Consider the following 14,103-nt stretch of genomic DNA (forward strand, 5'->3'; position numbering starts at 1 on the left):
CTAGGGTGACGGGAGGATGCTAGTTTGTGTCCTCCCGTTACCCTAAGGAGAACTATGGGGAAAAGACTTAACCCCATAGTTCTCCTTTAAGTGGTGAGATGCTAAACTGAGCAAGAGAGAAGACCCTAAAAAGACTGAGCCAGAAAGCACAGAGATAATTAAGCTGAACGAAACAAAATGTTTTCTCTTACAATTCAGGTTAAGATACCAGTCCCTCAGGTTATGCTTGGCATTCCAGATAGAGGAGCCAATAGCACAGATTAAGGAGATAGTGAGGAGAGTGCAAAAGAGGAGCAGGATCTGCATGTTGGTGATTCTCTCCACGTTGGACAACTTCAGAGGAGGTTTTGTTGAATTCTAAACAAGGGTGAGAGATTATAAATTGTATGAGTTAGAACAATTTTATTATAATGCTGATATGAAAGAATGATGGTTTATATAGGTTGGTGTAAATATACGAGGTAAAAGCTCTAGGTCTGAGAAAAATTGCCTCCATTTTGAAGATTTTTGATGTAGATGATTCCATATATATTGTTTACCCAGAAATGCAAGTGAACATCCATTAGATGAAAGCACTGCATTTTGTTTTATTCTGTTGCATGACCATAGCAGCGTATTGTTCTGTCTTTTAACATAGCATAACTTGTTAAATAGGCACGTGCAATGAGACAGGGGGTGGAAATAATTTCTAAATAAAGGATAAACAAGCTCCACTTATATCCGTTTTAGGTAGAATGGATTGGAGCTCAATGCCTGGCTGTCCAAAAAGCTGGAGTGACTATCTTAAAATTTTGAAGTCAACAGTGAAATTTTGATCCATTAATAAACTACTTCTCCACAACTACCGACAGATGCAAAAAGCAGTAACATGTCCCATGAAGGGGCAAGTTTTGATTGACAGGCTGACTTTACTGTATCTATGCTGTGTGAGAGGCAAGGTGGCAGCACCCAGAAGTCAGCAGCGAAATCCTGATCCATTCATAAGTACTTACCCCTGGTTGCCAAGAGATGCAAAAACAGTAACCAGCATGTCCCAGGAGCAAGTTTTGACTGGCTGGCTTCACCCGCTCCATAATGCATGAGAGAAGATAGCACCACCCAGAGGGGAATAACTGGCTTTCTGGGGCTAACCTTAGTAGACTTTTGGTTTACTCAATATACACTGTTGACAGGCAAGTTTTGATTGACAGGCTGGATTTATCCTCTCTATGCCTTGAGAGAGGCAAGATGGCAGCACCCAGTGGGGGAAAAATGGGTATGGATATCCAATACGTAGTAGTGACATATGATATTGCCAAAAAAATATGACTACCTATAAGAAAACATTTACTGGCACAATAGACTACCGATGCCTATAGGCATTCTAGGAGTGTCATCTCTAAATGTACAATATGTCTTACTGCCACACAAAAAAACAGGATAAGTCAGCACAAACTTCCCATCTCTTGCTAAAGATGTAGTAGGATGCTGCCACCTCCAATTATCTTGGAGACAAACGAGACAGTTTAGGGCAGTTTCTCTAGTCTGCCTGATCAAGGTTTCCTATTGAACCTTGCTACATGGTGAAAAATAGCTGGATTGAGCAACTGTTATCTCTGGTGACAATCAAATGGGAAGTGCATTAGCAAGATAAGTTTGAGACAAAGACAATGGTGAAGTTATGGGTTACCTGCATGAGTTTTGTGTCATGGCCTGTGTAGACAACTAATCCATGGACCCACTGTGTGTTCCTCAGCTGAGCTCCTCTCAGAAGGATCTGGTCTGGACCTAGCGGAACAGTCCTAGAAAAGACAGATAAAAGTCAGGGCTTTTCCAGCTAATAAACCATCACAAAACCTGATTTTGCAGACATGAACAGTTATTTCATGAGACTCCGACCAAACCAAAAAGATTGCTTCTTCTGAAGTTTACCAATGGTTTCCTCTGCTAAGTATTTATTTTGGTGTGTTAACTTTCACTTTACATCCAACAATTTTCCATTTCATATTTTCAATTTGTTGATTCCTGAATAAGATTTCTGTTACCCAACAAGTACAATGCATGAGCTACATTGCCATGTATGAGGCCCGTCTCATACAGTAGTGTTTTTGACATCAAACTAACCATTAAACAATGCAATTTTAGTCAGCAGCAAAACCTTTTCCAATAGCAATCTAACATTTACAGACAGCTACAGGAAGCAGATTTGGAAATTAAAGTGTTGCGCGAGTACTGTTGCAGCTCCCAAATCAGAAAAAAAAAAGTCAACATAATCTGATATTGAAAACTTTAACTGATACACGTTTATTTAGAGCTTGGGCTACATTTTACAGCTTGTGAGGGGAGAGTTTAGCATTAGCTTCAGCCTAAGTGTAGGGAGTCAGTGGGGTCCACTTTTTTCAGCATTAAAATCCTGCACTGGTAACTACCTGGTGCCAAGTTCTCAGCAACAAAAACAAATGTATTGTATTTTTCATAAAGTCTACATATCAGCTTGAACTATTTCTGTCAAAGCTCCTGACCACATACTACTTTGTAAATGTATCTGCAAACACAGAGATTCAGCACTGTCCAATCACTATAATAATTTGAGACATTGAGCATTGTGTCCCCAAATGGTATCACAGATACACAGACATGTAGTGCAAACCTAAAATACAGAAAGACTGGCGAGAACTAACCATACATCTACTACAGAGTGCTTATACAGCACATGCATTGTGTAGGAATTGTTCAACAATGTTCCATCAGGTCAGGTTACATGAGGACAATGACACCAGTTAACTAGCTCTACAATCTATTTGGACAGACAGACACAGAACTCTGCAGGAATAAAGGATATCTAAACCCAAGAACAAAAAAACACAGCTTACTATTCCTTAGATGGGGTGGCTGCATTAATTTTCTTTTTAACCAGGCTAAAAACAATTTTCAACAAGCGCAAAGAACATCCTCTTTTTATTGTCAGAAATGTCAAGTTCTTGTTACTTTTTGTGAACTAAAAGTCCCATCAAGCTACTCTTCCTTCCAAGCTATGTTCTGTAAACCTCAAATTTCCCCACTCCTATGTACTGGAGATGTAAAGGGAAACCTGTGTAGATGTTTTTGTAGTCCAAACTAGCAAAGCATCAAGTAGACTAAGAACACGAAGCGCACAGTTCACCCCATCATGCGCAATCCACATTCAGTGCATGGATGACTTCCGGAGTACATAGATACATAGTATTCGAGGTTGAATAAAGACACAGGTCCATCGAGTTCAACCCATTGCGTGTATGTATGGTACTCTGGATGTGTATGTTTGTGTATGAGTACCCTTGTGTTCTTGTTCCTAACAGAACCTGTACCCCTGAATGTTTCAGTCTCTGAGGAAAGTGTTTTTTTAAAGATTCAATACTCACAGCTGAGATCACTTCCTGTGGCATTGAGTTCCAAACTCTAACCGCCCGAACTGTGAAGAAGCCCCTTCGGCCCTTGTGCTGAAATCTTTTCTCCGCCAGTTTAGGGTGGTGGCCTCTCGTCCTTGTCTTGGAGCTTACCGTAAAAAGTTTGTTGCCATCACCATTGAACATCTTGTACATGAAAATCATGTCCCCCCCTTAATCTCGTCACTTCCAACGTGAACATGTTTAAATTTAGTAACCTTGTCTCATAGCTTTGGTCCTCCATCCCCTTTATTAGTTTGGTTTCCCTCCTCTGGACTCTTTCTAGCTCAAGGACATCCTTTCTGTACCGGCGACCAAAACTGGACCGCATACTCCAGATGAGGCCGAACCAGCGATCTATAAAGTGGTAAAATGATAGATTTGTCTCTCGAGTACATTCCCTTTTTAATACAAGACAGTACTCTGCGTGCTTTGGTTACCGCAGCCTGGCATTGCAAGCTATTATTCAATCTGTGGTCTACTATGACCCCCAGACCTTTTTCCATTTCTGACTTCCCTAGTGGAGTACCCATTAATGTGTATTCCGCTTGCCTATTTTTAACCCCAACGTGCATTACTTTACATTTATCGACATTAAACCTCATCTGCCATGTATTTGCCCACTCCCCTATTTTATCCGGGTCCTCCTGCAATGTTCTACTGTCCAAGTCCATGTCTACTACCTTCCCAATTTTAGTGTCATCAGCAAACACGGAAACATGACTATTTACGCCCTCCCCGATGTCATTAATAAACAGGTTGAATAGTATAGGGCCTAGCACAGAACCCTGGGGCACACCACTCATGACCCTGGACCAATCTGAAAAGGAGCCATTGATACTCTCTGGACACGTTCCTGTAGCCAGTTCTCTATCCATATACACACAATTTCATCTATGCCCATAGACCTCAGCTTGTGTAGGAAGCGTTTATGAGGTACCATGTGAAACGCTTTTGAAAAATCCAAATATACCACATCCACCGGCCTCCCTCCATCCAGATCTCTACTCCCCTCTTTGTAGAATGTCAGGAGGTTGGTCTGGCATGAACGGTCCTAACTAAATCCATGCTGATTGTTCAGGATAATGGCATAATAAAAGACAAACTCTACTAAGTAGTCCTTTATCATTCCCTCTAATAATTTACATACTATGGATGTAAGACTAACCGGTCTGTAATTCCCAGGTTCGCATCTTAACCCTTTTTTGAATATCGGTACTACCGTAGCCTTCTGACAGTCACTTGGCACGTTACCCGTCATTAACGAGTCCTTGAAAATGCCGAATAATGGTCTTGATATAACCCTGCTGAGTTCTTTAAGTAACTTGGGATGCAGGCTATCTGGTCCTAAGGTTTTATTGGTGTTAAGTTTTTCAAATCTTTGTCGAACCCTCACTTCTGTCAACCACTGAGGCATATTTTGCATCAAGACACTTGCTTTCTTGTCTACATGAAAACCATCCTTCTCCCGAGTGTATACCGAGGAGAAAAAGGAATTCAACACTTCGGCCCTCTCCCTGTCGTTTGTGACTAATCTCCCATTTTCATCCTTTATTGGGCCTATCTGCTCCTTTCTTACCTTTTTACTGTTTATATATTGGTAGAATTTTTTTCGGGTTCCTTTTACTAACTGTGGCGACATGCTTCTCGCACTCTATTTTAGCTGCCCGAATTTCATATTTACATTTCTTATCACAATCTTTGTAGTTCTGGAATGCCAGAGCCGCTCCCTCCATCTTATATTTTTTTTGATGTGTTGTTTAACTGTCTTATTTAGCCAAACAGGTTTAGTTATCGATCTTTTATTTTTGTTACCCAATGGTATACACTTGGTAGTAGCATTATTTAATGCATTCTTGAAAAAATCCCACTTCTGGTTCGTGTTCAGTTTAAGAAATACATTTTCCCATTCAGCGTCACGTACTAGCTGGCGCAGTTGATCAAAGTTAGCTTTCCTGAAGTTCAGTGTTCCCTTGTCCGACCGACACCCTTCTCTTTTCTGTACCCAATATTAAAAGTAATCACATTGTTATCACTATTGCCCAGCGTCTCCCCAATGGCTATGCCTGCAACAAAGTCCCCATTATTAGATCTAATATTACATTTTTTTCTAGTTGGGACCTCGAACATTTGATCCATGAAATTGTCCCTCAATAGGTTCAGGAAACGGGCCACCTTTATCGATTGAGAGGTTCCATTAGACCAATTGATGTCAGAATAATTAAAGTCACCCATTACAACAACATTACCATGCTTCCCAGCTTTTTCTATTTGGGAGTGTAGTTGAGCCTCCTCTTCTTCACCTATGTTTGGGGGTTTATAGCAAACACCCACAAGTAGTTTACGGCTAGCATCAGTCCTATCTAGTTCTACCCACAAAGCCTTTACGTCAACATCACTCTCTGCCGTGATGTCATCCCGTATGTGTACTGTTAGATTATTTTTTACATACATGCAAACCCCCCCAAGTTTCTGTTATACCCACCATATCGTAGTCCTCTTCGAGCAGCATGACTTCGAGCTCCCCCAACTTTTTTGCCAGACTTCTGGCATTGGTGTACATACATTTGAGTTTGTTGTTAGCATTCGTCTGATTTTTATTTATTTCTTGCGCCCCACTACTTCTTTTATTACACCTTGGTATTGATGATACATTACTAATGTTGAACTCCTTGATTAACTGGAGCGATTTGCTTTACTTTATTGACTATATTGACTATTTATTCTATTGACTTTATTGACTGGAGTGAGGCTTCTGTCCCCTTGTATTACCGTCTTTTGTATTAATATCCCCTTTAGCTATTTGGTCTATATTAATTTTATGAGTTTTAGTCCCCCCCCTCCCCCCCATTATCTAGTTTAAAAGCTCTTCCAGCCTTTTAACCATTTTCCCCCCAAAAAATGCAGCACCATCCCCATTAAGATGCAGCCCGTCTCGACTGTAGAGCCGGTAACCGACCGAGAAGTCAGCCCTGTTCTCCAGGAAACCGAAGCCCTCTTTCCGACACCAGCTCCGGAGCCACTTGTTAAGTTCGCTCAACTCACGCTGTCTCTCTGGAGTGGCTCATGGCACCGGTAGTATCTCAGAGAATACTACCGTGGAGGTCCTTTCCTTCAGCCTAGCACCCAAGTCTCTAAAATCGCTTTATAGGGCACTCCATTTGCCTATTTTATAATTTGTGCTCCATGACCGCTGGGTCGTGTCCCATCCCACCCAGTAACCTGTCCATCCGATTCGCAATGAGCCGAACACGAGCCCCCAGTAAGCAAAAAAACTGTTTGACCCTCACGTTCCCGATGGCAGATTACTCTGTCTGTCCTTCTGATGATGGAATCCCTCCAACCACCAGAATCTGTCGCTCCTGACCCTCCATCCTGCTCACATCCTCGCCGGAGCAATCACTCCCCCTGCGGATAGAAGAGGCGTCCTGCTCCAGCAATGCCTCCCCTGAACTAATATCCCCAACATATTGACACCATATCTGCAACCTGGTATATTTGTTGGGGTGTATCAGTTCAGGGCTGACCCATCTCGCACTCTTCCCTCTACCCAGTATCCTAATGGTAACCCAACTACCCACCTCGGGATCCTGTTCCACCAAACTTCCCTCATCAAGGCCACCTTCCGCAACAGCCTGGTGCGTTAAGTCCAGACTCCTTTCCATGTTGTTTATACTCCTCAATGTTGTCAGTTGTTGTTTAGATCCAGGCTCAAAAACTGTGGAACCAGCACACGATAATCTTCCAAAGAAATTCAAACTTTATTCCACATGCATCTGTACAAAGCACAACCACTGATGCGTTTCTGCCTTACTCACACTTAGTCATGGCTATGCCTAAGGCAGAAACGCATCAGAAGTTGTGCTTTGTACAGATGCATGTGGAATAAAGTTTGAATTTCTTTGGAAGATTATCATGTGCTGGTACCACAGTTTTTGATCAAATTAAGAAAGCAGCCTGGGTGACAGCTATTGCTTCCTCCATAGATACAGTGGAGTAAGCACAGCCACCAAAGGATAGGATCAATGATTCTGTGGCACAAAGCCCATCTTAAAAGGAGAACTATGAGGTGAGTGCTTTTCACTCACCTCATAGTTCTAGCCGACCTGTGACAATGAGACTGTTACAGGTCGGCTCAGTAGATCGGGAGGTGAGCGAACACATACCGGCGTTCGCTCACCTCTCGTTCCTGTCACGGCTCTCTGCCGTGACAGGGGAGGGGCTGGATTCCCCAATGCAGTCCCGCAGCTGGGCGGATCTATACATAATTGTCGGGATCCGCTTCAGCTGCGGCGTCTCAGTATACCACAAGCTACAGCTCGCGGTATACTGAGCTTAGGGTGACGGGAGGATGCTAGTTTGTGTACTCCCGTTACCCTAAGGAGAACTATGGGGAAAAGCCTTAACCCCATAGTTCTCCTTTAAAGTGACATTAAAGGCAAAAACATTTTTCCCTCCCCCCATGTTAATGTTAGCACTTACCTTAAAATTATGTCTCTTTTTCCAATCTTCCTTTCCTGATGTTTTCAGCCTTCTCCCCAGCGGTGCGGCGGCTCTCCGATCCAGCGCTGACTGCTCTGTCCCTCCGATCCAGCGGTGTCTGCATGCGGGTGCACAGGTCCATAGACTTACCTTGCATCCCCCGTCGCCCCCCGGCCGAAAATGAGAACTGTGCATGCGCCCGCCCCAAGATCCTTTGAGAAATTTCTAACTTTCGCACGGAACACAAAGTCTAAACTGCTGTTAGAGCGGGTTTTTTTTTTTTTTGCATATATCTACTGCTTGTTAGCAGTAGATATATGCAAAAAAACGGGAGCGTTTCAATATCATTTAATGCTGCCTGCCTAAAATCTTGCACGGTCTGCTTGAAACCTCAGAAGAATTGTCTCAAGAGGTTCCAATCACTGCCGACTTTAAATTTCAGATGGCGCTACTGAGCTCTTTTTTTTTAACACAAGGTTAGGAGACCAAGGAAGCATAAAAAAAGAAACCTGAAGCTTCACCTGCTGCCTTCACATGACTACATGATACTCAAATGCAATATTTTTTATTTACTTTTTTTTTTTAAACCTGACCATAACAAAATATACCAATTGATGGACCAAAGGGTAGGCAAGAGGAGCAAAGTCAAGTATCAACTTCCTAGACGTGTTCGAAAAAGGAGCATCTCATGTTTCTGGATTCCAAAGGCTGCTCTAGGAATGGTAAACCAATGTTCAAGTTTCTAGTGATGAATCTATGCCATTCAAGTGTAAAACAGGTTTTCTTTCAATAAAATATATTGGGGGAACTTTATCAAAATCGGAGCTAACTGAATCTGCCCATGGCAACTAATCAGCATCTATCTTCAGTTTGCTCAGGTAAGATTAGAAAATGAGAAAGAGAAGATGATTTGCTGCAGTGCAAATCTGCTCCAGATTTGATCAATCCCCCCCACATTATACTTTTAAGACAGGCTTGAAAAATGATGCCTGTTTGCATGTGACTTTTAAATGTACTGGAGATTTCACAGTGTTAATATCTTTTCCAACAATACAATAGCAAAGTTTTTCATGAACTTCCAGAGTGTCTGATGGTCTATTTTCAGCCTTGTGAAACCATACTAATACATTATTTATAGATCACTGGATGAGCGATCAGCAATATCTAGGCCATCTACCATAGAGATCGCTGAAGTCACCTGGCGTAGCGAAGACTGAAACATGAGTATTCCATTAAATACATATACGTTTTGTAGTACCATTCCTTGCTGTGACCAGCCAGCCATCTTGATTGTGCTGTTAATGTCTCATAAATATGTGAACTTAGAAATATAAAACCTTATTGATTTAAATTTTTTTTTTAAAGAAAATCTGTTAAAAAGCTAGTCTTTGATCTTGCTACCACATTTGGGAAAGATAACTACATTTTATGTGCATTATATGTGTACTCCCCCATAATTGACTTGAAATAAATGATTTTGCCATTTTTGAGCACCGCTTGTAATCACCATTACATCTCACTGGGAGTGGGGGAAATCCTTCACTATTATTTGCAGAGCAGATAAGGCTTTACATTTCTGCCCTTACACTGCTATCCGCACTGGCAAGGATCATGATGGAGTCTGGTGCTCACAAAGCCTGCCCAAGGTAGATATCTCCATGCCTGTCATTCCTGAGATCTCTGTTCATTCACAACCAACTTAAATCATCTGGGGATGTTTCCCCTGCAAGGGTATTGAGCTTTAAAGCACCGAGTTCAAGGACTGAGGACATGCAAATGGTTTATGCACACCACCCACTGTTGAGCAACTTTACTGTAGTAATAAACATGCTGTTGCCTATATTTGGATCTTCCAATGACAAATGGTTTAGTTTAAGAATGTAGAAGATAGCCCCAAATTATTTACCTCTATTATTACATACACCCATTTAAGCCAACAGGTAAATGCAACACTCCCAAAATTGTACATCCCCATATATAATTACAGGTGCCTTTACAATGTACGGTCTATATGACCATCAAACAATTCTCTTCTCAGAACCTTAAACGCACGTTTATTCTTCCTTTTGTTTTTTCTTTAGTGCATCAGACTTCACTCAAGTCTCAAAAGGCATTTATATAGATCACTACATAAACAGTAAAAAGGTGAGAAAGGAGCAGATAGGCCCAATAAATGACGAAAACAGGACGTTAGTCACAAATGACAGGGAGAGGGCAGAGGCGCTAAATACTTTTTTCTCCTCAGTATACACTCAGGAAAAAGATGGGTTTAATGTACATGATAAAACACATAGTTCATCACAAAATATACCTCAATGGTTGACGGAAACCGGGATACAACAAACTACTTAATGCAAAGAAAGCATTAGGACCAGATAACCTGCACCCCAAGGTACTTAAAGAACTCAGCCAGGTTATAACGAGACCATTATTCCTAATTTTTAAGGACTCCATAATGACTGGCAGTGTACCAAGCGACTGGCTGGCAGAAGGCTACGGTAGTACCTATATTAAAAAAAAGGGTCAAGATGCCAACCGGGGAACTACAGACCAGTTAGTCTGACATCCATAGTTTGCAAACTGTTAGAGGGAATGATTAAGGACTACTTAGTGGAGTTTGTTCAGGATAAAGGGCATAATAACTGATAACCAGCATTGATTTAGGGAGGATCGTTCTTGCCAGACCAACCTGCTAACTTTTTACGAAGGGGTAAGTAGAGATCTGGATGGAGGGAGGCCGGTGGACGTAGTGTATCTGGACTTTTCCAAAGCATTTGGCACGGTACCACATAAACGCTTGCTACGCAAGCTGAGGTCTATGGGCATAGATTAAATAGTGTGTACGTGGATAGAAAACTGGCTACAGGAATGTGTACAAAGAGTATCGATAAATGGCACCTGTTCAGACTGGTCTAGGGTCATGAGCGGTGTGCCTCAGCGTTCTGTGCTGGGCCCCGTGCTTTTCAACCTGTTTATTAACGATATCGGGGAGGGAGTAAATAGCCATGTTTCAGTGTTTGCTGATGATACCAAAATTGGGAGGGTAATAGACACGGACTTAGACATTATAACATTACAGGAGGACATGGATAAAATAGGGGAGTGGGCAACTGTATGGCAGATGAGGTTTAAATGTCGATAAATGCAAAGTAATGCACTTTGGCGTTCAAAATGGGCAAATGGGCTATACGGGAAGTCAGAAATGAAGATTAGGGGTTCATTGTAAACAAAGCAAGTAGAGTACTGTCTTGTAATAAGAAGGGGATGCATTGCAAAGAAATGTCAATAATTTTGCCACTTTACAGACCACTGGTTCGACCTCATCTGGAGTGTGCGGTCCAGTTTTGGTCACCAATCCACAGAAAAGATGTCCTTGAGCTGAAAAGAGTCCAGCAGAGGGCAACCAAACTCATTAAGGTGATGGAGGACCAGAGCTATGAGACAAGGCTACTACATTTAAATATGTTCTCATTGGAAGTAATGATTTTCATTTATAAGAAGGTTCAATGGTGACAGCAACATTAGCAACAAACGCTTTACGGTTAACCCCATAACAAAGACTAGAGGCCACCACCTAAAATTGGTGGAGAAAAAAATGTCAGCACAAGGGGCGAAGGGGGTTATTCTCAGTTAGAGTGGTTAGGGTCTGGAACTCGCTGCCACATGCAGCGATTTCAGCTAAGAATGTGGAATCATTCAAGAAGCTCTTGGACGACTTCCTTACAGACCATAACATACAGAGGTACCGGTACTCCTAAGAGCAAAATCACACATGGACTCATATACACGCACACACCAGCTCAACCATAAATGCAGACACAATAGGTTGGACTTGATGGACTATGTAACTATTTAGATGCAGCCAAGAAAGAATACTTTAGCCAGCAGAGGGAGTAGTTTAGTCACTGGCTCTGTCCAGCACAGACAGTACAAGTCCGCATAGCCGTCAAATGTTGAACAGGCTAATTCTTTGTCATTTCAAATGTATGAATATCTTTAGTCTGAGGCTGTGGACAAGACATATTTCATATATACCAAATCCTGAATCCAGGGTAATATAGCTGCTGTGTTGTACAAGAAATGGGCTTACAGAAATGATTTAGACTTTTAGAAAGAGATGATAAACATGCCGAACCGCAAAGTAACAGTGAGCAGTTGAACTACCATTTAAAATCTGTTAAAAACATTCCATGTGCATCAAAACAATAGCTGTACAAGTCTTACAATTCTATACTTCCCCTGTTGAGCTCTCCAAACAGCAATGATAATGCACTTTGCTCTCTCCACCTGTCAGCACATGAGAATGCACTGGCCCCTAGTGTTGCCCTCTCTCTCACAGTCCAACTGCTAGCTGAGAGTAAAATCAAGTTAAATTCTGGTGTAATGTAACATACACACACACTTATTCAGAAACATTCTATGGTGTATCTTTTAATATTTGCCCAGAGTTTATCATTTAAAGTAAGCCTCCAGGATGGAAATATGGGACACCTGATTTGCACATACTTGTTCTATGCGAGTGAAAGGATAAAAAGGATGACAGCCCTGAAACATACACGCTCAATAATAAACCAGCAGCACTCTTATTCTCTCCTGACAGGTTCATTTAAATAATTTTACAGGGCATTGAAAGGTATACTGCCAAGAGTAGAAGCAAAACTATCAAGGTTATAGTGATAAAAGCAGCTGCTGATCTACATTCCTTAAATTGAATAGCATGTAGTAAGTAGCTAGAATGCTGAAAAACCTGAACTACTGCAGTTCAGTGTTTGTCATGAAACACAACCAGCCATAGCTGACTGTTATACAGCTGAGGTGCTCAATTTCCAGCTTCAATGGTTGCAAAGAGCATGTTGACCTTACTACTGAGTCAAGGTATGACTGCTTCACAACAACATTATTAGCTCATCTGTGCGTCTACGAAAGGGAAATAATACAACTGCACAGACAACGGGCCTTGATAGGATAGTTGTATTATACAACCAGGGCCGGCCTTAGGCCTTTAGGCGCCCTGTGCGAGAAAGCTTTACAGCGCCCCTCAGTGACCACACCCCTCCGTGGCCACACCCTTTAGTGGCCACACCCCCCAGTACCAAACATTTCAAAGAGACCGAGAGGAACTGGAGTGAGTGTGTACATGATAGCAAGTGCCAGCCAAGGTAATCACAGTCACTGCTTTGGTGCGAGTATTCTGACAGCAACACACCCGCAGCTGTCAAAATACAATAGCCCGATGGAGGGAGATTACCCCCTTCCTTTTGTAACTCTCTCCTTTACAGTTCAGCCCCAAATACTTGGTGTTCACAACAACTTTTTATATCCTCAATCTATTCAAACTGAATTTAAAAAAAAAAAAATCATAATTAGGTTACTTTCCGTGAAAGCCGCATACCAAATCAATCAGTAGATCAAGAGAAATTGGCAGCTTATGTTATATGCAAACCAGCTTAGACTGTCCACTGACACCTCTGGCCAAGGATCACTTTAAATGGCCAATAGACACTTGGAAGGGGACAGGATGCTACTTTGAAGCAAAAAAGTCAAAATGTCCATACAATTGTAAATGTCTACATGTCCTGATCGACAATACTTTTTAAAGTAGTTTTACGCACTTCTTATGCATTATTTCATAATGTCCTGGATTTATTTAAAGTAGATTTAAACCCAATTACTAAGGCCCAAAACTGCAACATGTTCATGTCATTTCAAAAGTAATATTATTTGAAAATTTGCAGCTTGTAGTAAAGTAATACCTGCCAATCCTGCCATTAAGAATTGTGTGCAAGAACTTCCTGTTACAGGGTGAAATCATCCAATGGTAGAATTATCACCCTGCATTATAAAACCCATCACATGCCCTACTAAAGGAGACTAGTATGGCCTTGCTGACAACTGCCCAGAGAAACTATGGGCTGCCAGTGCATTCATGTAGGCAGAAGGTGGTTGCAAAGAGGCTGTAAATGAGGCCGTCTAGAATACACAGGACTTTACCAAACTAAATGTCAGTTTTTTTTTCTGGTCTGTCACTCCATTGAGGAGATTTCCCCTTGTGACACCAGGCAAGGAAATTAGGGAAATGGGTGTCATCTTACCAGGAAGACAGACTAATAAAACCCTACAGAGGTTCTAAGTATACCCCGTTCCACTAAAAGTATTTATCTGCCTCTGTTTATATTGCATAGATTATCCATAATTTCCCAGGGGGTAAAAACAGAAA

At 41.7% G+C, this 14,103-nt stretch overlaps 1 protein-coding gene across 2 annotated transcripts in view; it reads right to left on the minus strand.

The window, feature by feature from the left end:
• The window catches only part of ATP8A1 (ATPase phospholipid transporting 8A1), a 221,380-nt gene that overhangs the window by 98,688 nt on the left and 108,589 nt on the right, over positions 1 to 14,103 (minus strand). For both annotated transcript variants that reach the window (XM_018564825.1, XM_018564824.1), the window contains exons 11-12: positions 1,670 to 1,781; positions 192 to 357 (exon numbers count right to left, since the gene is read on the minus strand). In XM_018564825.1, the coding sequence (XP_018420327.1) occupies positions 192 to 357; positions 1,670 to 1,781 (278 nt within the window). The remainder of the gene's footprint in view (positions 1 to 191; positions 358 to 1,669; positions 1,782 to 14,103) is intronic.

Source organism: Nanorana parkeri, unplaced genomic scaffold (genome assembly GCF_000935625.1).
Source record: "Nanorana parkeri isolate BGI_ZX_2015 unplaced genomic scaffold, ASM93562v1 scaffold24, whole genome shotgun sequence".
Taxonomy (NCBI): domain Eukaryota; kingdom Metazoa; phylum Chordata; class Amphibia; order Anura; family Dicroglossidae; genus Nanorana; species Nanorana parkeri.